Source organism: Jaculus jaculus, chromosome 15, assembly GCF_020740685.1.
Source record: "Jaculus jaculus isolate mJacJac1 chromosome 15, mJacJac1.mat.Y.cur, whole genome shotgun sequence".
Lineage (NCBI taxonomy): Eukaryota > Metazoa > Chordata > Mammalia > Rodentia > Dipodidae > Jaculus > Jaculus jaculus.
In genome coordinates, this window is record NC_059116.1 from 68,668,342 (window position 1) to 68,687,847 (window position 19,506).

General features: G+C 47.4%; 1 protein-coding gene across 1 annotated transcript in view; it reads right to left on the reverse strand.

Moving 5' to 3' along the window:
* The window catches only part of Echdc3 (enoyl-CoA hydratase domain containing 3), a 33,732-nt gene extending 19,716 nt beyond the window's left edge, over window positions 1-14,016 (reverse strand). Inside the window, exons 1-3 of the mRNA XM_004662374.2 lie at window positions 13,670-14,016; window positions 8,276-8,397; window positions 5,864-5,961 (exon numbers count right to left, since the gene is read on the reverse strand). Of these exons, the coding sequence (XP_004662431.1) occupies window positions 5,864-5,961; window positions 8,276-8,397; window positions 13,670-13,842 (393 nt within the window). The 5' untranslated portion in view covers window positions 13,843-14,016. The remainder of the gene's footprint in view (window positions 1-5,863; window positions 5,962-8,275; window positions 8,398-13,669) is intronic.
* Between the last annotated feature and the right edge of the window lie 5,490 nt (window positions 14,017-19,506).

The following is a 19,506-nucleotide window of genomic DNA, read 5'->3' on the forward strand; positions in this document are numbered from 1 at the left end:
GAACTCCGTGGGAGAGCACCTAACCACAGATCTCAGTTCACCCTGGTACCACTCACAGCACAGCAATAGATGCAGACTCTTTAGGGAAGGTTATCAGAATTCTTCTGAGTCTTTTTGTCTTTCTATTTTAGCCAAACATACTGAGAATTAGTATTCCCCCCCCACACCCGCCCAGTGTAGTAGAATAAGGCCAGGGCCTTGTGCCTGCTACATCCTACATTGAGCTTCAGCCTTAGCATACATACAGAATACATTTTTTTTTGAGGGGGGGGGATTGAGGTAGGATCTCAGTCTAGTCCAGGCTGACCTGGAATTCACTATGTAGTCTTGGGCTGGCCTTGAACTCTCGGTGAGCCTCCTACCTCTGCCTCCTGAGTGCTGTGATTAAAGGCATGCGCCACCATGCCCAGCACAAAAAATAATTTAAAAGGTTTTTTAGGGCTGGAGAGATGGCTTAGTAGGTAAGGCACTTTCCTGCAAAGCCAAATGACCCACGTTTAATTCCTCAGGACCCACATAAGCCAGATGCACAAGGTGGCACATGTGTCTGGAGTTTGCAGTGGCTGGAGGCCCTGGTGTGTCCTTATTCTCCCTCTCTCCCCCATTCTGTCTCTCAAATAAATAAATAAAATATTTTTTTAAAAAAAGATAGAAAAAAATGGTTTTTAAAGCACCAAGTCTTAGGACTATACTTACTGACTTACTGACTATAGCTGAGTCAGTGAAGTGCTTACCTTGCAGGCATAGGGACCTGCGTTCAATCCCCTTAACCCATGTTAAAATGCTACATGAGGTGGCACATGCTTGGAGTCCCAGTTCTGGGGAGCAGGAGACAGGAAGATCCCTGGAGCTCACGGGCCAGCCAGTCTAGCCAATAAACAAACGTGTCTCACACGTGAATGACATTCCTGAGGAGCACAGTCCTAGGTTGTCCTCTGGCTTCCTCTGGCTCCTTCCTACAACCCAGGTACATATAAAAAATATCACCAAGCCTTGGCAAGTCAAAGAACAGAATGTTATGAAAACATCATTAAGGTAGGAAACAAAAGATCTGAATCTTGGCTGGGTATGTGGTATGTACTTGTAATCTTAGCACTTGGGAGGTGGAGGCAGGAGGATCAGGAGTTAAGACCAACGTTAGTTATTGACTATATTATATATTGAGTTTGAGGCCAGCCTGGGCTACATAAGACCTTGCCTTAAAAAAAATATCCGAGCATGGTGGCGCATGCCTTTAATCCCAGCACTCGGGAGGTAGAGGTAGGAGGATCACTTTGAGTTCAAGGCCAGCCTGAGACTGACTATAGTGAATTCCATGTCAGCCTGGGCTAGAGTGAAACCTTACCTTGAAAAAAAAAAAAAGAAACTAAAAAAATGTTTTTAAGTCTTGGCTTTCTTCTGCCTCCTCATAAAGCTTTAGATAAATCACTTTTCTCAGTTGTTCTTCCATAAAGTTAGAAAAACAAAATTCTAAACCAGGCGTGGTGGCACACGCCTTTAATCCCAGCACTCGGGAGGCAGAGGTAGGAGGACTGCCGTGAGTTCGAGGCCACCCTGAGACTGCATAATGAATTGCAGGTCAGCCTGGGCTACAGTGAGACCCTACCTCGAACCCTCCCCCGCCCCCCCAAAAAAAGAGAGAAACAAACTTCTGTCAATTCTGATCTGCTTGGTTTTAGAAGAGTAAGGAAAACCATTTTTGGTCAAGAATGTGTCTCAGCACCACAGCGTAGGACGCTGAGAAATCAAGCAGGAGCTGAGCTAGACACTCCTTCTGCTGGCTGGTTGTCATCGTGCTGAAAAGTGCCAGGCGGGCTTCTGGAGGAGACAAGCCATCAACGGTCTGATCCACCAGTGAACCCAGAGAGCTGCACACCTGACTGGCTCACTGGTGCAGTCGTGGTAGGACCGTAATGGGACAACCAACTGTCCTCTGCTTGGAGTAAAAGCTTGCTCCATGGGAGCGAGCTCGCCTAGTATCGAAAATCTAGTCAAAAGCGTATGGCTGGGAAGGTCATGGGTCCTCGGAAGGCAGCTACTGTTGTTGTTTGGCTAAAATGAACTTGTGGCTGTCAAACTGCCCTCTAACTACTTATATTTATGTCCAAAGATTTGTGCTGATCTCATCACTGGTCAGAGAAGCTTCTTTTTACAGTTAACAGTCATTATTGGGGAGACTCAAACCCCATCAAAGTGCTAAGAATAAGTGACTCTTGAGAGCTCATTGCTAAACAAGGCATCTATATTGCTGCCTCCAAGGCTCAGAATGCATTGTGGAAGAGGGGAGCCAGAAGAACGTGAGGGCCACAGGATGGGAAGGAGGGCTTTGGAACACTGTCTCCCAAAGATGGAAGTGGCTGTTGCATGTAAGATCTGCACAGTCTTGTGTCTGTCAACCTTCTGTCACAGTGCAGGAGAGAGGACAAAGAGACAACAAAGTAGAGGAGAGACTAGTTGGAAAGAGAAGAAAGAGATTCAGCGGAAAGGTGATGAAGAAAGGGAGACAAGAGAAGGTAATGGGAGGGGAATATGATCAAAATACATTGCATACATGCATAAAAAGGATCAATAAAAAGTTTCACTTTAGGGCTGGAGAGATGGCTTAGCGGTTAAGCGCTTGCCTGTGAAGCCTAAGGACCCCGGTTCGAGGCTTGGTTCCCCAGGTCCCACGTTAGCCAGATGCACAAGGGGGCCCACGCGTCTGGAGTTCGTTTGCAGAGGCTGGAAGCCCTGGCGCGCCCATTCTCTCTCTCTCCCTCTATCTGTCTTTCTCTCTGTGTCTGTCGCTCTTAAATAAATAAATTAATTAAAAAATATTTAAAAAAAAAGTTTCACTTTAGCTCAGGCTGTCCTGGAATTCACTATATAGTCTCCAGGTGGCCTTGAACTCTTGGAGATCCTCCTACCTCTGCCTCCCAAGTGATGGGATTAAGGGTGGGTGCCACTATGCCTGGCTTTTTCTTTGTCTAAATTTTTATTTATTTATTAGAGACAGAGAGGGAGGAGAGAGAAAGAGAGAATATGGGTGCACCAGGGCCTCTAGCCACTGTAAACAAACTCCAGATGCATGCACCACCTTGTGCATCTGCCTTACACAGGACCTGGAGAATCGAACCTGGGTCCTTAAGCCTTCTCAGGCAAGTGCCTTAACTGCTAAGCAATCTCTCTAGCCCAACGTAAAAAAGGTTTTATTTATTTATTATTATTTTTATATAAGCTGGGTGTGGTGGCGCACGCCTTCAATCCCAGCACTCGGGAGGCAGAGGTAGGAGGATTGCCGTTTGAGAAAAACTTGAGAGAATGGGCACACCAGGTCCTCTGCCACTGAAGACAAACTCCAGATGCATGAGTCACTTTGTGTATCTGGCTTTACCTGGGTATAGGGGAATTGAACCTAGTCCTTTGGCTTTGCAGGCAAGTGCCTTAACTACTAAGTCATCTCTCCAGCCCAATAAAAAAGTTTTAAAAAATGAATGTGTATTAGTCACCTTGACACACCCATGTTGTTTACCTCTGTCCTACCTACATGATATAATATAAATATTTCTTGAATTGTTAATGACCATATATACCAGTGAGTGAATAAAATATTGAATTAATCTTGGGGTTGAGCTATGAAATTATGTAATATATCATTTCCAGTTTGGTAGAAAACATTTTTCTTCTACATTTCCCTCAAAATCTTGAAGCATTATGCTTAAAGTAGATGCTTAATGAATGCTCACAAAATGAACAGTGTTTTACTTAAAACTGGATTCAATACTAAAGCTTTTTATTATCTAGGGACTTCACTTAACGCACTTGTAAATCATCTAAAACTTGGGCCCCTTCTTTCTCTGCGGCGGTTGGTGAGTTTTCTCCTTAATGTACAGAAAAAGGTAGAAAAGTAAAATTGGAGAGGTTAATTGTCTTTTGCTGGAGGTGATAATTACAAGTATTTGTTGAAAACTTTTAAAACCATTAGAATTATCTCCAATTATGAACATTCTGTCCTTTTTTACTGGGTTGTTTACTTTAATTTTTTTGTATTTTTTTATTGGCTCTGGACATATTTAGTATGCAAGCAACACATATTGGTACCATCCGTTCCCTCCTCCCTGCCCCTTTTCTGAGGAGGCCTTCCTCATTGGGGATGCAGGTCAACCCCATGGGGATTATGGGTCATGCATTATGGGGGGGAGCAATGTCTCTGTGAAAAATGTCCCAACTTGTGGCTCTAACAATCTTTCTGCCTCCTCTTCTGCAAAATTCCCTGAGCCATGCTGGGATCATTTTATCTACTTCAGTGATAGGCACTTAGGAGCCTCTGGATCTCTGCTTTGGAAGGTGTTGAGTGTCCTCAGTGTCTATCTCCTTCACCCTGTTTACTTTGATTTTTTTATATACATATTTTTTCTTTTTGGTTCTTTTTGTTGTTGTTTTGTTTTGTTTTTGAGGTAGGGTCTCAGTGTAGTCCAGGCTGATCTGTCACTCAATCTGTAGCCCCAGGCTGGCCTCAAACTCACAGTGATCCTCCTACTTCTGCTTCTTCAATGCTGGTATTAAAGGTGTGTGCCATCACACCTGGCTGTTTAATTTTTTTTAATTATTATAATCTTAGGTTCTCTCTGTTTGAAGATACACATCCCTGATTTTTTCTTTTCTTTTTTGTTTTTTTGAGGTAGGGTTTCACTGAAGTTCAGGCTGACCTGAAATTCACTATATAGTCTCAGGGTGGCCTTGAACTCACAGTGATCCTCCTACCTCTGCCTCCTGAGCACTGGGATTAAAGGCATGCTCCACCATGTCCAGCCTATATATCCCTGATTTTATCTCTAAATTCAAAACCTGTGTACCAAGGCACCCCTTGAAATATGAGATGGTGACTTTGGGTACCATTATTTTTATTTTATTATTTTATTAAATATTTTCTGAGTTTTTAAAAAATGTTTTTGTTGGGCTGGAGAGTTGGCTTAGCAGTTAACCACTTGCCTGTGAAGCCTAAGAACCTCTGTTTGAGGCTCAATTCCCCAGGACCAACATAAGCCAGATGCACAAGGTAGCACATGCATCTGGAGTTCGTTTGCAGTGGCTGGAGGTCCTGGTGCGCCCATTCTCTCTATCTATTTGCCTCTCTATCTCTTTGTCTGCCTGTCACTCTCAAATAAAAGTAAAAATTTTTAAAAATATATTTTTGTTTATTTGCAAACAGACAGAGAGAGAGAGGGAGAGAAAGAATAAGAATGGGAATGCCAGGGTCTCTTGCCACTGCAAACAAACTTCAGATGCATTCGCCAACTGGTGAATCTGGCTTTACGTGGGTACTGGGGACCTAGGCCATCAGGTTTTGCAAGCAAGCACTTTTAACCATTGTGCCATCTCTCCACTCCCTTCTGGGTTTTGTGATGCAGGGTCTTACTCTAGCCCAGGCTAACCTAGAATTCACTCTGTAGACCAGGCTGGCCTCAATATTACAGTAATCTTTTTTTTGAAGAAGTGTTTTTATTTTATTTTATTTTATTTTATTTTAAATTTTTATTAGCATTTTCCATGATTATAAAAAAAATCCCATGGTAATTCCCTCCCCCCCCATGTTACAGTAATCTTATCTCAGATTCCCATTGCTAAGATTATAGGCGTGAGTCACAAGTAGAGCTGTATATTTTATTTTCTTTGGTACTAAAGTCAGTACCACTTATGGCCACTTCTTAAAAGTCTAAATCAAAGCATTCCTTGGGTGAAGGTCTTAGCAATGATCACAGTTTCCGGGGGCTCCGTGGTGGTGAGGCCTCATAGATACAGCCTTATCTGTGCACTAGAAGGCCGGCTCAGTATTTAACACAACCGTTGTTCTCATGATGTCAGTGTTGACCCGCGTCCTTACCTCAGAACAAGTCTGAAACACTTCAGTGTGATAATCAGGGCTCTGCTCATCAGTCAGCTCCTTCAAGTCATGCCCAGCAGAAAATACGGGGCCCTCGGCTGCATGTTTCCAGTGGAGGAAAGAAAGGAGAAAGATATCAACAAGCAGAGTTGGGCACTTCGCTTATGTATCTACCAAACAACTTTAGTGACCAGTCACATCTATGCTGGGCACTCAGAGAAAGTTACTGACCCAATTTTGACAAGAATCAAGTTCACTTGGAAAGTTACATACAGAACATTGTGATGATGACCCAGGGCGAGGCATTTGTATCCTAAAGTCCCTGGTGGCAACTGATGACAATATGCAATTACAAGGCAAAGGTGCTTTTTGTAGAGCTGCCTCTCTGGTCTGCTTTCATTTTTGCCCTCAGTCTGTCCGAAGCACATTGACTTGTGCAGGCTCTTTGAAATCCACCATCCATAAGCAATGCTGCCGTCACTTAGCACTGGTTAGAGTGAGTGTGAACAGAACTTGGGAGCCACGTGGCTCAAGCTCTTGTTTTTACAGAGGATGGAGCTGAAGGTGTGGCTGCTGTCATTGTCCTCATCAACAAAATGTCCTGTTGATAAGCTGAGAAAACATTGTCATGTTTCCCTTTCGGCAGTCAGCACTTTTTTTTTTTTTTTTTTTTTTAAGGTAGGGTTTCACTTTAGCCCAGACTGACCTGAAATTCACTATGTAGTCTCAGGACGGCCTCGAATTCACAGCGATCCTCCTACCTCTGCCTCCCAAGTGCTGGGATTAAAGACATGCGTCACCATGCCCCCACGCCTGGCAGCATTCTATTTATTTATTTATTTATTAACAAGTGAGGAAGCTATGCAGTTCAGAAGTTAGCAGCTGTTGTTGCATTCTGGTTATTCATCATGTAGCTGCTGCAAGCTGTAAGTTTGACTTTTCCCTTCCTCATATAAAACAACTGAAAGCTTCTGCTTGGCCATTGCTAAGAAGGTGATGCTCTATGTCTCAGCCCCTAGAAATACGGATCCCCAAACAAACAAAGCGTCAGAGCATCGGCATGTTTTCCTGCAGGCGCTCAAAGAGGCTCTCATTCTATTTTCTGTAGCACCATACTGTCATGTAAAGAGATAATGCTGGGCTGGAGAGATGGCTTAGCGGTTAAGCGCTTGCCTGTGAAGCCTAAGGACCCCGGTTCGAGGCTCGGTTCCCCAGGTCCCACGTTAGCCAGATGCACAAGGGGGCGCACGCGTCTGGAGTTCGTTTGCAGAGGCTGGAAGCCCTGGCGCGCCCATTCTCTCTCTCTCCCTCTACCTGTCTTTCTCTCTGTGTCTGTCGCTCTCAAATAAATAAATTTTTTAAAAAAAGAGATAATGCTATAAAAACGCTTAGTGGAAGAAGGAAGGAAGGGAAGGAAGGGGAAAAGTACGGCATGCTTCTGGGCAACATTGAAGGTGGCACTGCAGATATCAGGGGCAAGGTTTGGTAAGAACAGAAAGGGTAGACCAGTTAGATGCTCCAACAGCCCTGGTCCTGACTATGCAACCTACCAAGAAGACTAATGATCAAATCCATTTTATCAGGTCTGTGAAGAAACAGATTATTTAATCATTAAAAATATATATATATCATTTATTTATTTATTTTTTAGCAGCACTACACTATCACTGAGCTAATTTCACCTCTAGTTCTCTAATTTTGATACTAGTATGGAAAAGTGAGCTGATATTTAGTATCTAATGAAGAGAAATTGACAAGTTTCTTTTTCAGCAGGACTCTTTGTTCAAAACGCCCACAATTAGGGGCTGGAGACATGGCTCAGTGGTTGAGGCACTTGCCTGTGAGGCCAAAGGATCCATGTTTGATTCCCTAGGACCCATGTAAGCGAGATGCAAAGGCAGCACACGCATCTGGAGTTCATTTGCAGCAGCTGAAGGCCCTGGTGTGCCACACTCTCTCTCTCTATCTGCCTCTTTCTCTTTCTCTCAAGTAAATAAAAAATATCTTTAAAAATGCCCATAATTAATCATAATAGTTACACAAACGTTTCAAACATTCTGCAAAGAAGCTCAAAGTGATTCTTCAGGTAGGCGAGGAGGGAATGTTCCAGTCAACCAGTGATTTTTTTTTTTTTTTTATTTGAGAGCGACAGACACAGAGAGAGACAGATAGAGGGAGAGAGAGAATGGGCGCGCCAGGGCTTCCAGCCTCTGCAAACGAACTCCAGACACGTGCGCCCCCTTGTGCATCTGGCTAACGTGGGACCTGGGGAACTGAGCCTCGAACCTGGGTCCTTAGGCTTCACAGGCAAGCGCTTAACCGCTAAGCCATCTCTCCAGCCCTAACCAGTGATTTTTAAGACACCTCTTCTGGGCACTCTGAAATACTGGTGACAGATATCAGAAAAAATACCTGAAATTATAATGACTTTCAGGTCTTTGCTCTCGGCTTCATGAAGAATGTCACTTCGGAGAGATCTCAGTGTTGCGAGTGACAGCGTATTCCTCTTCTTGGGATTGCTCAAGACAATGTTCCTGTGAAAAACATTTGATAATCCTTGGGTCATGCACCAGTCAAAACAAGTGAGGACCCCTGCAATTCCTTTCTAATTTGGGAGCGATTTTAGAATTCAGGAAAAGAGAACTGCCAGGGCTCAGTGCCAATTTAGAGGGTCCATCCGCCTCTGGAGTGATGGCTGAGTCAAAACAAGAAAAAGACCAGCTGAAAAGCGGGCTCGTTTTTCTGCCTGGTCCCTTGATTTGTTTCTGCTTCTTTCCACATTTGCTGTCAGAAACCATGACTGCCACCTCCACAGAAGGGGCAAGTCACAGCCGTTCCAGAGTCATCTCCTCCCATAGAGGATGTGAATTCTGTGTGGGGGCAGCGACGGTGGCAGGGCCAGGCAAGTCTGACAAACAAGACCCCTCTCCAACTTCTTTCCTGGCACGTCCTTTACAATGAGGTTAGGAAAGGAGCCATGAATGAAAATGCTGCCCCAAATCTCCTACCAACCCCAAAGAAAAGTCAGCTGAGGCCAAGATGCATACATGGCAGCATGTATTTATGTCTTATAGTGACATCCTGTAATTCTGCGAGATAATTTGCACAGGCTGAGAATAGATGGTGGAGGAAGAACAAAAGGGACAAAGCCATATGACAAGACATCACCTCAAAAAGCTAGCATCCACGGGGCCTGATTGCTATTTGTTTTTCTTTTAAATTTTTCAATTTATTTGAGAGAGAGGGAGGGAGAGAGAGAATGGGAGCACCAGGGCCTCCAGCCACTGCAGATGAACTCTAGATGTCTGAGCCACCTTGTGCATCTGGTTTACGTGGGTCTTCAGGAATTGAGCCTGAGTCCTTTGGCTTTGCAGGCAAATGCCTTAACTGCTAAGCCATCTATTTCTCCAGTTCTCTCCCACTCTCTCTTTATTTTTATTTTATTTTATTTTATTTTTAGGTAAGGTCTCATTCTAGCCCAGGCTGACCTGGAATTGACTATGTAGTCTCAGGCTGGCCTTGAACTCACAGCGATCCAACTGCTTCTGCCTCTGGAGTGCTGGGATTAGAGTGTGCCACTATGCCTGGCCTGTTGGCTATTTTAAAGTGTCTGTGATCTGCATAAAACAATCTGCACTGGCGCTGGGGAGATGGCTTTGTGGTTAACTGTTTTCCTGTGAAGCCTAAGGATCTAGGTTCAAGGTTTGATTCCCCAGGACCCATGTAAGCCAGATGCACAAGGGGGCACATGCGTCTGGAGTTCATTTGCAGTGGCTGGAGGCCCTGGCACGCCCATTCTCCTCTATCTGCCTCTTTCTCTCTCTCTCTGTTGCTCTGAAATAAATAAATAAACAAAAAAAAATTAAAACAACCTGCATTGTCATCATACCACCTTATTTAGAAATGTGTGACTTTTGCTGCCATAAGAAACAGAAAATTAAGCCAGGTGGGGTGGCACACGCCTTTAATCCCAGCACTCAGGAGGCAAAGGTGGAGGATCACCATGAGTTCGAGGTCATCCTGAGACTACACAGTGAATTCCAGGTCAGCCTGGACTAGAGTGAGACCCTACCTTAAAAAACCAATAAATAAATAGCTAAACAAACAGAAATGTAACCCAGCACCAGACTATTACTACACATTTTATATTTCCCATCAGTCTCCATCCACATGCTTTTGACTTTTCTCATTCTCTTCTGAATCTGATATTCCAGTTACTATGTGGTCAACTTGGATCCTCCACCAATAGCATTCTGAAGAAGTTTCTGTTTTTAAATCAGCTTTGGGGCTGGAGAGATGGCTTAGCAGTTAAGCGCTTGCCTGTGAAGCCTAAGGACCCTGGTTTGAAGCTTGATTCCCCAGTACCCACATAAGTCAGATGCACAAGGTGGCACACGTATCTGGAGTTCATTTTCAGTGGCTGGAGGGCCTGGTGCGCCCATTCCCCGACTCCATCATTCACAAATAAATAAATAAGTAATAAAAAACAACTTTGATGAGTAAATATATTTCTGTGCAATAAGAATAACTGTATTCTTTGGGATGCTGTTTTAATTTTGCTGTGACTTTCAGGTAGCTGTCATATTGTTTCTCACAAATATGTTCTCTCCCAAGTATAACAATTACCTGTAAAGGCTGAGAGATGGCTCAGTGGCTAAGGGTGCTTGCCACTTAAGCATGAGGGTCTTATGGGCTAGAGATCAACAAGTTCTATCCCACTGAACCCATGTTAAAAAGCTGGGTGTGGGGCTGGAGAGATGGGTTAGTAGTTAAGCGTTTGCCTGTGAAGCCTAAGGACTCCGGTTCGAGGCTCGGTTCCCCAGGTCCCACGTTAGCCAGATGCACAAGGGGGCGCATGCGTCTGGAGTGCGTTTGCAGAGGCTGGAGGCCCTGGCGCGCCCATTCTCTCTCCCTCTATCTGTCTTTCTCTCTGTGTCTGTCGCTCTCAAATAAATAAATAAAAAATTAAAAAAAAAAAAAGCTGGGTGTGGGCTGGAGAGATGGCTTAGTGGTTAAGGAGCTTCTCTGCAAAGTCAAAGGACCCAGGTTCAATTCCCAGGATCCACATAAGGCAGATGCACAAGGTGACACATGCATCTGGAGTTTGTTTGCAGCGGCTGGAGGCCCTGGTGCTCCCATTCTCCCTCCCTCTGCCTCTGAAATAAATTTTAAAAAATAATATATATATATATAGAGAGAGAGGGGGGAGCTGGGTGTGGCCATGCATGTCTACAGCCCCAGTCTACAGGGGGCTGATACTAGAGAATGGCTGGGGCTTACTGAGGACAGCAGGAATGGGATGAGGAGAAACCCAGTTTCAAAGAGAGACACAGTTGAATCAAAGCTGGATGTGGTGGCACATGACATTCATCTTGGCACTTGTGAAGCTGAGGTAGGAGGACTGCCATATGAAGGACACATGAAGTTTTCCTCTGGCCTCCACGTGCACAGGTCCACACACCACACATCACATACCACATTGCATACATCTACCCACATACATGCACGTGTGTGCACACAAAAATTTACTTGTAGCTGATCAGCTGATACTCTGAAACCTCTATCTGGGGGAGTGGTGGTAGTGAGGACACTGTTTCTAGGCTTCCAACAGAATAGTGAGGTGAGGGGTGGGGAGATGGCTTAGCAGTTAAGGTGTCTGCCTGTGAAGCCAAAGGACCCAGGTTCAATTCCTCAGGACCCACATAAGCTAGATGCACAAGGTGGCACATGCTTCTGGAGTTTGTTTACAGTGGCTGAAGGCCATGGCATGCCCATTCTCACTGTCTGCCTATTTCTCTCTCAACAAATAAATAAGTAAGTAAAAGAATCGTGAGGTGCTTGTGGTGGGAAAACCTAAAAAGCTGCCACTCCTCTGTTGACATGTGTGTAAGTTAAATTCTGAGGTCTGGGGCAAGTTTCTGCAGACTCCTTCAGATGCCTTTACTTCAGCACAAGGGCCCCACACTGCCAGGTTGTTCCTACTTGCTAGTTTACTCTGCAATCCCATACAGGCCTCTATGCCCATCACTGCTCTGAAACCCTTCCCACTGGTCATCTCCTAAATGCCAGGTCCACTGGTCATCTGTGCCCCTTTCCCCTCTGGAAACACAGTCTTTCTTTATATTTTTATAGTTTTTTTTCCCCTAATCATTCCTTCTTGATTTCTTTTTGAAAATTAATTAATTTATTTAAGCAAGATAAAGAGGGAGAGAGAGAAAGAGAGAGAATGGGCATGCCAGGGCCTCTAGCCACTGCAAAGCAACTCCAGACACATGGGCCACTTTGTACGTCTAGATTTCGTGGGTACTGGGGAGTTGAGCCTGAGTCCTTAGGCTCTAAAGGTAAATGCCTTAATTGCTAAGCCATCTCTCCAGCCCTTTCTTGATTTCCTTTGTGGGCTCCTCGCCTTCTGCTAGTCCCCAGATACCCATGACCTTCAGTTTTATCCGTAGCCCTCTTGTGGCTACATACATACTTTCCAGGCAACTTAGTGAATGGTCTTGACAATCAGCTGGTCCCTCGTGCTGAGGGCTCCCAGTCGTTATCCCTGGTGCACAGGCCTCTCCAGAGCTCCAGGTATGGCACTTTTTGGATGTCACTAGAGTGCTCTGCCCAAGTGTACTTTTCCCATCTTCCTTTCCGGGCACTTTCTCAGAGGCAGGTATAGGTGGATTGCTGTGAGTTCGAGGCCACCCTAAGACTACATTGTGAATTCCAGGTCAGCCTACCTAGAAAGCCCGACCCCCACAGAAAAGGTCTTAATGTGGGTCCTGCAGAGCCTTGCTCTGGCCTTCTTCTGATGTGTTCCTATTGAGGGGCAAGAGTCCACAGGGAATGGAATTAATCCCTCCCAAGCCCCATGACCTTTTAAATTTCTGGCCCTGCAGTGGGCATCCCTAGGCCTAAGACTGGCCAAGAGCACTTGTCTGTAGGGAGTGAAGGGACAGACAGACTATAGGTACATTTGATGGGCTGTCTGCAGAGCTGGGTGTCAAGCCTTATGTAGGGCAGCGGGAGGAAGTGGTGTGGAGGGGTGCAGGGGATGAGAGGAGGCTGGAAAGAAGTGGGGACAGCTAAAGAGGCCGGGTGAGAATTAAAAAGTCTAACATGGATTTCCACGTCTTGGGTAGGGACACTTGTTGCAGTGGAGAAATCCAGCCCTTCATTAGCCAGACTGATTTGTATGTAACTTGATTCATACAGTTGGAAGCATTCCTCTTTTTGTATCTTTGCTGGCCAAGCAAATGGGCAGGTTTGGGTGGGGGCGAGCTGGAAGTCAGCGTATTTTTCCTCCTTCATCTGCAGGCTGTGCTGACATGTACCTTTAAGGTTTTGGGGTTTTGTTGCTCAGGGAGGTGTGTCCTTTAACCTATTCGTTGACTTGCCTCCACCTCGGTGCAGCTCAGCTAAGCCTACTACTAGCGAAGGGCTTTCTCGGAAGGCCATTAACTGCTGCGGGCGGATTGGCAGAGCTGTCCACACCAGCAGGAAGTTCCAAAACTGGCTGGGTTCGGGTGCCAGGAGGGTTTAGGAGTGCTGGGGCCACCCCAGGCAGCTCCACTCACAGGGGTGCGCCAGCAAGGGACACCTGCAGAGTCACTTCGCACTTTAGCGGGAGGCCACCGCTAAAGGAATGAAATCGATCAGACGGGCAGGGACTGAGCGGTCAGCGGCAGCGAGGACAGACAGATGCGAGCACCCCTAGCCCCGGCCCGCCCTCCCGGCGGCGGGGCCCGGGCCTCTTCCGTCCTCTGGTCCTGGCGCCCAGCCCCCCAGGAAGCGCCCTCGCCCGGCCCGCGGGCTGACCTGATGCCGTCCCGCTGCCGGCTGCTGGTGGGCCGCGGCGCCTCCGCCTCCCGCCGCGGGGTCGCTGCCGCTCCCGGGCTGCAGAAGCCCGCGGAGAGCGGGGCCCACCGGCCGCACCGGAGCCAGCTGGGACCTTTCGACCCAAAGACTCGCACACCCGCGACGACGGCCATGACAGTAACACACTGGCAGGATCGGGCCGGACACCAGGGCTTCCGGACCTGGCAGGCTCTGGAGGCTCACAGGGCGGGGAGACACGGTCTGGCCGGGCCAGCACGCCTGCGGCCCTCGCCCAGAACTCCTCTCCTAGGCTGCACTGCCCCGGCACCCGCCTCCCTGAGACTCGGAAGAGGAGGCCCCGCCCGAAGACGCTGAGCCCCGCCCCAGAGCCCTGACCACGCCCCTCGTGCCTGGAGCCACGCCCCCAATCCTAGCCACAGCCTGGCTCACACCCGTAAGCCACGCCCCAGGACCTAGCCACGCCCCCAATCCTAGCCACAGCCTGGCTCACACCCGTAAGCCACGCCCCAGGACCTAGCCACGCCCCGACTCGTGCGGGAGCCACGCCCCTGACAACGCCTCTGAGCCTCGGGGCCACGCCCCCGACTCGTGCACGAGCCACGCCCCTAACGACGCCCCTGGAGCTCGGGCCCCGCCCCTAACAACGTCCCTGGAGCTCGGGCCCCGCCCCCTGAGCACTAGCCCCGCCCCAGCTCACGCCCGGAGCCACGCCTCTGGAGCCTCCGGGCCCCGCCCCAGGAGCTAGGCACGCCCCCTGCCCGCCTGCCAGAGCCCTGGTCCCGCCCCTGAGGTGAAGGCCGCGGTCACTACCTGGGCCAGTTCCGGGGTTGGTTTGGTTTAGCGAGGCTGTGGGCGAGCTGAAGGGAGGGGAACCTGGGCTGACCTGTTTCTTTCTGCACCCACACCAGGAGCACGCCCGGTGCAGCAGGACAGTGTCATCAGGAGACGGGTGGCGTGAGCTGTGCCACACGTTGCCTCGCCCACGCCACCCATGGGGGACGCTCGCAGGGCACGGCCGAGGTGCGGGGCTGCTTGACCGCTCTCCTGGAGCTCCGAGGGTAGCCTGGCTTTTCTACACGCGCCTAGGGCAGCCCAGGGAGACCCGGGGCTGGCATGAGAAATGGTCTCAGCTCTCAGGATCTTACTGGCTACACAGCAAGTTAGAGGGCAGCCAAGGGTTGCATGAGACCCTGTCTCAAAATAAATAAATAAATGAATGAATAAATAACAGGGCTGGAGAGACAGCTTAGCTGTTAAGGCGCTTGCCTGCAAAGCTTAAGGACACAGGTTCGATGCCCCAGTACTCACGTAAGCCGGATACACAAGGTGAACCATGTGTCTGGAGTTCATTTGCAGTGGCTGGTGGACTTGGCACACCCATATTCGTTTTCTCTCTCTCTTTCTGACAAGATATATTATTAAAAATTAAGGCTGGAGAGATAGTTTAGTAGTTAAGGCACTTGCCTGCAAAGCCAAAGGACACAGGTTCGATTCCCCAGGACCCACGTAAGCCAGCTGCACAAGGGGTACATGTGTGTGGAGTTCGTTTGCAGTGGCTAGAGGCTCTGGTGTGCCCATTCTCTTTCTCTTTAGTTCTCTCTCTGCTTGCAAATATATATATGTGTGTGTGTGTGTGTGTGTGTGTGTATATATATATATATATATATATATATATATATATATATACATATATGTATGTATGTATGTGTATATATATATATATATATATATATATATATATATGTGTTTTAAACTCATAAAAAGATGTGGATGTGGATGTGGAAGGCGGGTCATCAAATGGAGTTTGGGGAAAGGGCAAAATTGGGAGTTCTAACAGCCTGAGCATCATAGCATTCATAATTGGAAAGTTCCAGAAACAACTTTTACACCCAGAAGGAAGTGGAGATGGGCGGCCATTGCATTTGTCCAGGCAGCAGCTGATACAACTTGCTGGAAAGCTAGGTCAGTTTAAACAGCGCGGATTCAGGCTGCTTCTCTGGGCCTCCTCTGCCGCCCATTAATTTTTGCCGGGCCTGCCTGTCTTTCTTCTTTCTTGTTCAGTACCCTTCTAATCTGCTTTCTGCACGACCCTTCTCCCAGACACAATTTGATTTCCAGGTAGCTAGCAGGCGTCTCACGGCCTTGATTTAGATGCTCTTGTCCTGGGCGGCGTGTCTTTCTGTACAGACATGCCTTTGCTACAGCTCCACACTTCCTTTAAAGACCCAGGGGCGCTTGGCAGAACGGAGAGACAGGTCTAGGGAGCCTCTTGTGTCCTGTTTGATGTAGTGCGAAGGAAGATTTAGACCTCAGGGTGCACAGAAAGAAAAGTACAGGGCAGAGTGTTAGCTTCTTTTGGAGTGATTCTTATACCCCTTTTAAAAAATTGTTACAGATTCTTTTAATAAGGCATGGGATGGCACAGTTCAGCGGTGCAGCGGAGAGACATAGGAACTTAGATCCGGTGAAAGATCACCCTGGTCTCTGGCTGACTCCCTGTCTAGCCAGCCCCATCTTCCTCTCCATGTGGGCGCTTAACCAAAGCCATAGGAGGGCCAAGCACCTTTCACCCTCAGGCTTTTGTGGCTTCACAGAGCTGCGGATGTTTTCCAGTGCTTACATTTTATTTATAATGCAGTAGTCTAGGTAGAATCTCACTCTAGCTCAGGCTGACCTGGAATTCACTATGTAGTCTCAGGGTGGCCTCGAACTCACTGCGATCCTCCTACCTCTGCCTCCCGAGTGCTGGGATTAAAGGTGTGCGCCACCACGCCCGGCTCACACTTCATTTTCTTTATGAGGACCCATGCCTCAAGTTGGGTGAAAATTAAGTTGGAAAATAAATGGTGGGGCGGTGGAAGGGGGGATGCATGCATGACCATCACTTCCTGTTCTTGCTTAGCGCATTTTCTTCAGTCTGATTCTACGTCTTAAACAGTATACTCGACAGCGAGGAATATGGGAGCATGACATAAACACCATGATGAAGTGTGGCTTCATGGTGTCATGGCCACAGATAAGGAAGAGCCTAGGCCCTTTCTAGTACGTTCTCTACACTGTTTCCAGAATGATGCCTCTAAATTGCAGGTGGAGCAAGTTGTTAGCTACTCCCCACAGAGCTTAAAATCGAGGCTCATTCCCATGAGCCATGAAGCTAGTGGGAACTACAGTCCCCTCCATGTGACCCTGTCACTACCGCTGCCCACCTGCCGTGCCAGCCCCCTTTGCCCAGCTTCCTTGTTTTTTTGTTTGCAGGATAATTGACAAATAAAAGTTGTATGTATTCAAAGTGTACAAGGTAGTCAGGTTCCCATTGCTGGCAGAAAACACCCGAGCAAGAGCAACTGGCGGGGAAAAAGATTTATTTTGGCTTACAGACTTGAAGCAAAGCTCCATGATGGCAGGAGAAATGATGGCATGATCCCACCAGGAATAGATGGCAAGACCCTATTGCTGAAGACTCCACATACTTGGGCTGCAAGGCCACTGAGAAATCCTGCTGGGGCTGAACTGATAACCTCCTTCATGTAGACCAGCTGACAGAAAGCTGGAAAAAGCCATTCTGCATGCAGTTCAATGGGAGAGAGAGAAATCACCAGGGAAGATACTCAACAGTGGACACTGCAAGCCTTATATTTGGCCAGCCAGGCCAAATGAGCCAATGGGTGCAATAGTGCATGTCTGTCATGGTGGAAACCAACTGCCCTCCAATTGGACTGGAGGCCTGCTCCATGGGAGGGAATACATCCCTGATACTGAAAACTTAAAACAGGGTAGTCATGAGCCGTAGGGGTGTAACATCGGCTGCTGTCTGGCTAAATGTATATACTATGCTCATCAAACTGCCCAGTAAGCACTTCTCTTAATGTTCATACCCTTATATTAATGCTACTCTCACTTTTGGTAGAGAATTTGATTTTTGAGAGAGGGAGGGAGGGAGGAAGGGAGAGAATGGATGTGCCAGGGCCTTTCAGCCACTGCGAATGAACTTCAGATGTGTGAGCCCCCTTGTGTGCATACGCGACACTTACGTCACTGTGTGCCTAACTATGTGGGACCTGGAGATTCAAACATGTGTTCTTAGGCTTTGCAGGCAAGCACCTTAACTGCTAAGCCCTCTTTCCAGCTCTTATTATATACATTTTTGAAAACACAAGACAAAGTCTTCACTTTTAAATGATTACTAGTATACCAAGCAGCATCTAACAAGTTCTTGAGTCCCATTATCTAGTAATTTTGAATAAGATCAATTAACAGCAGCCCAAACAAGTATATTACTACTTACTGCTTTAGTCTTCTGCCAGAATAGATTACTTGAAGGCTGACTGCTGCTTTATACAAGTTACAATGAACGATTTACTACTTTTTCATAGATAAAGTCCCTGACCTTTAAGAAAGGTGAGGGAAAAATTTAATCCCTTTCTCTCCTCAAATAATTGTTTTTTTTTTTTCCCACTAGACTAAGAAAAAGCCTTGATACATGTTGCCTAAGCAAAAACACATAGACAGAGATGACATACTCTTTAAATTTCCAAGACACACAAGGTGACAATTCATTGGATAAGTACTAAGTCTGTACAAATCTAGAGTTGCTACTCTACAAAAAGTGAGGGGATGTACTGCAGTGAAGGAAAATGCTTAAATGCCTTCCATAAGAATGCTGGCTTTCAAGGCTGCCTGTTCCCTGAGGTCCTCAATGCCAGCCCATGGCATAGGCACCTCCCTCTTCTATCCGTTTCTGGGGTAGTTTCCGTGACTGTCTGGCCGGATGGTATGCAGGACTTCATCCCTGTTCTCTGGCAGTAGCCCTGGAGGACGACCATCTTCCTCCTCCTCAGGCCACAGCAGCTTCCTTGGCCTTGAACTCATTCTCCCTCTGTAGTCGGTACTGTTTGATCTCAGCCAGGGCCTTTTTTTTCTGGCCTGCTTCAGCCTTCAGTTGTTTTTTGCTTGTGGGCCTTAGGCACCTTCTCTGTTGCCCGCTTCTCAGCCTGCAGCAGCTGCTAGATTTGCTACAACTGACTTGCCATGGCTGCGGGTACTCCCCGGCACAAGCGAACAGCCTCTCCACCTTATTATTATTACTTTTAATATTTTACTTATTGGCGGGGGCAGCAGGGAGAGAGGATGGGCCCACCAGGGCCTCCAGCCTCTGCAAACGAACTCCAGAAGCGTGCGCCGCCTTGTGCACCTGGCTGACGTGGGTCCTGGAGAATCGAACCTGGGTCTTTAGGTTTTGCAGTCAAGTGCCCTAACAGCTAAGCAATCTCTGCAGACCTCCACCTTATTTTTCTAAAATATTTATTTATTTATTTATTTTAGAGAGAGAGAGAGAAAGAGGGAGCAAGAGGGAAAGAATGGGCACGTCAGGGCCTCCTGCAGAGGCAAAGGAATGCCAGAAGCCCGCAGCACTTTGTGCACTCGGCTTTACCTGGGAGCCGGGGAACCAAACCTGGCCCTCAGGCTTTGTGAGCGAGCTGGGCCATTTCTCCAGCCCCATCTCCACTTTGCTTTTGGGGATGAGGCCTCTTGCTGAACCTAGAGCTTACTGATGCAGGTGAACCAGCAAGCTGCCAGCCCTGGGGTCCCCTGCTGCCGCCCCTCCAGCACTGGGTGAGTGCCACCACACCTAGCGATGACAGGTACTGGACTCGGTGCGACAGCACTTGACCCACGGAGCTACCTCCCCAGCCACGTAGGTATATTTCCTGGTTGTCTTTCTCTTAATTCTTCAGTAAATTATTAGAAAAGCTGGTGTGTGTTTTCCTCACCGCTGTGAACTCAACTCATTGCCCCTGACACCAATAGGCACATTA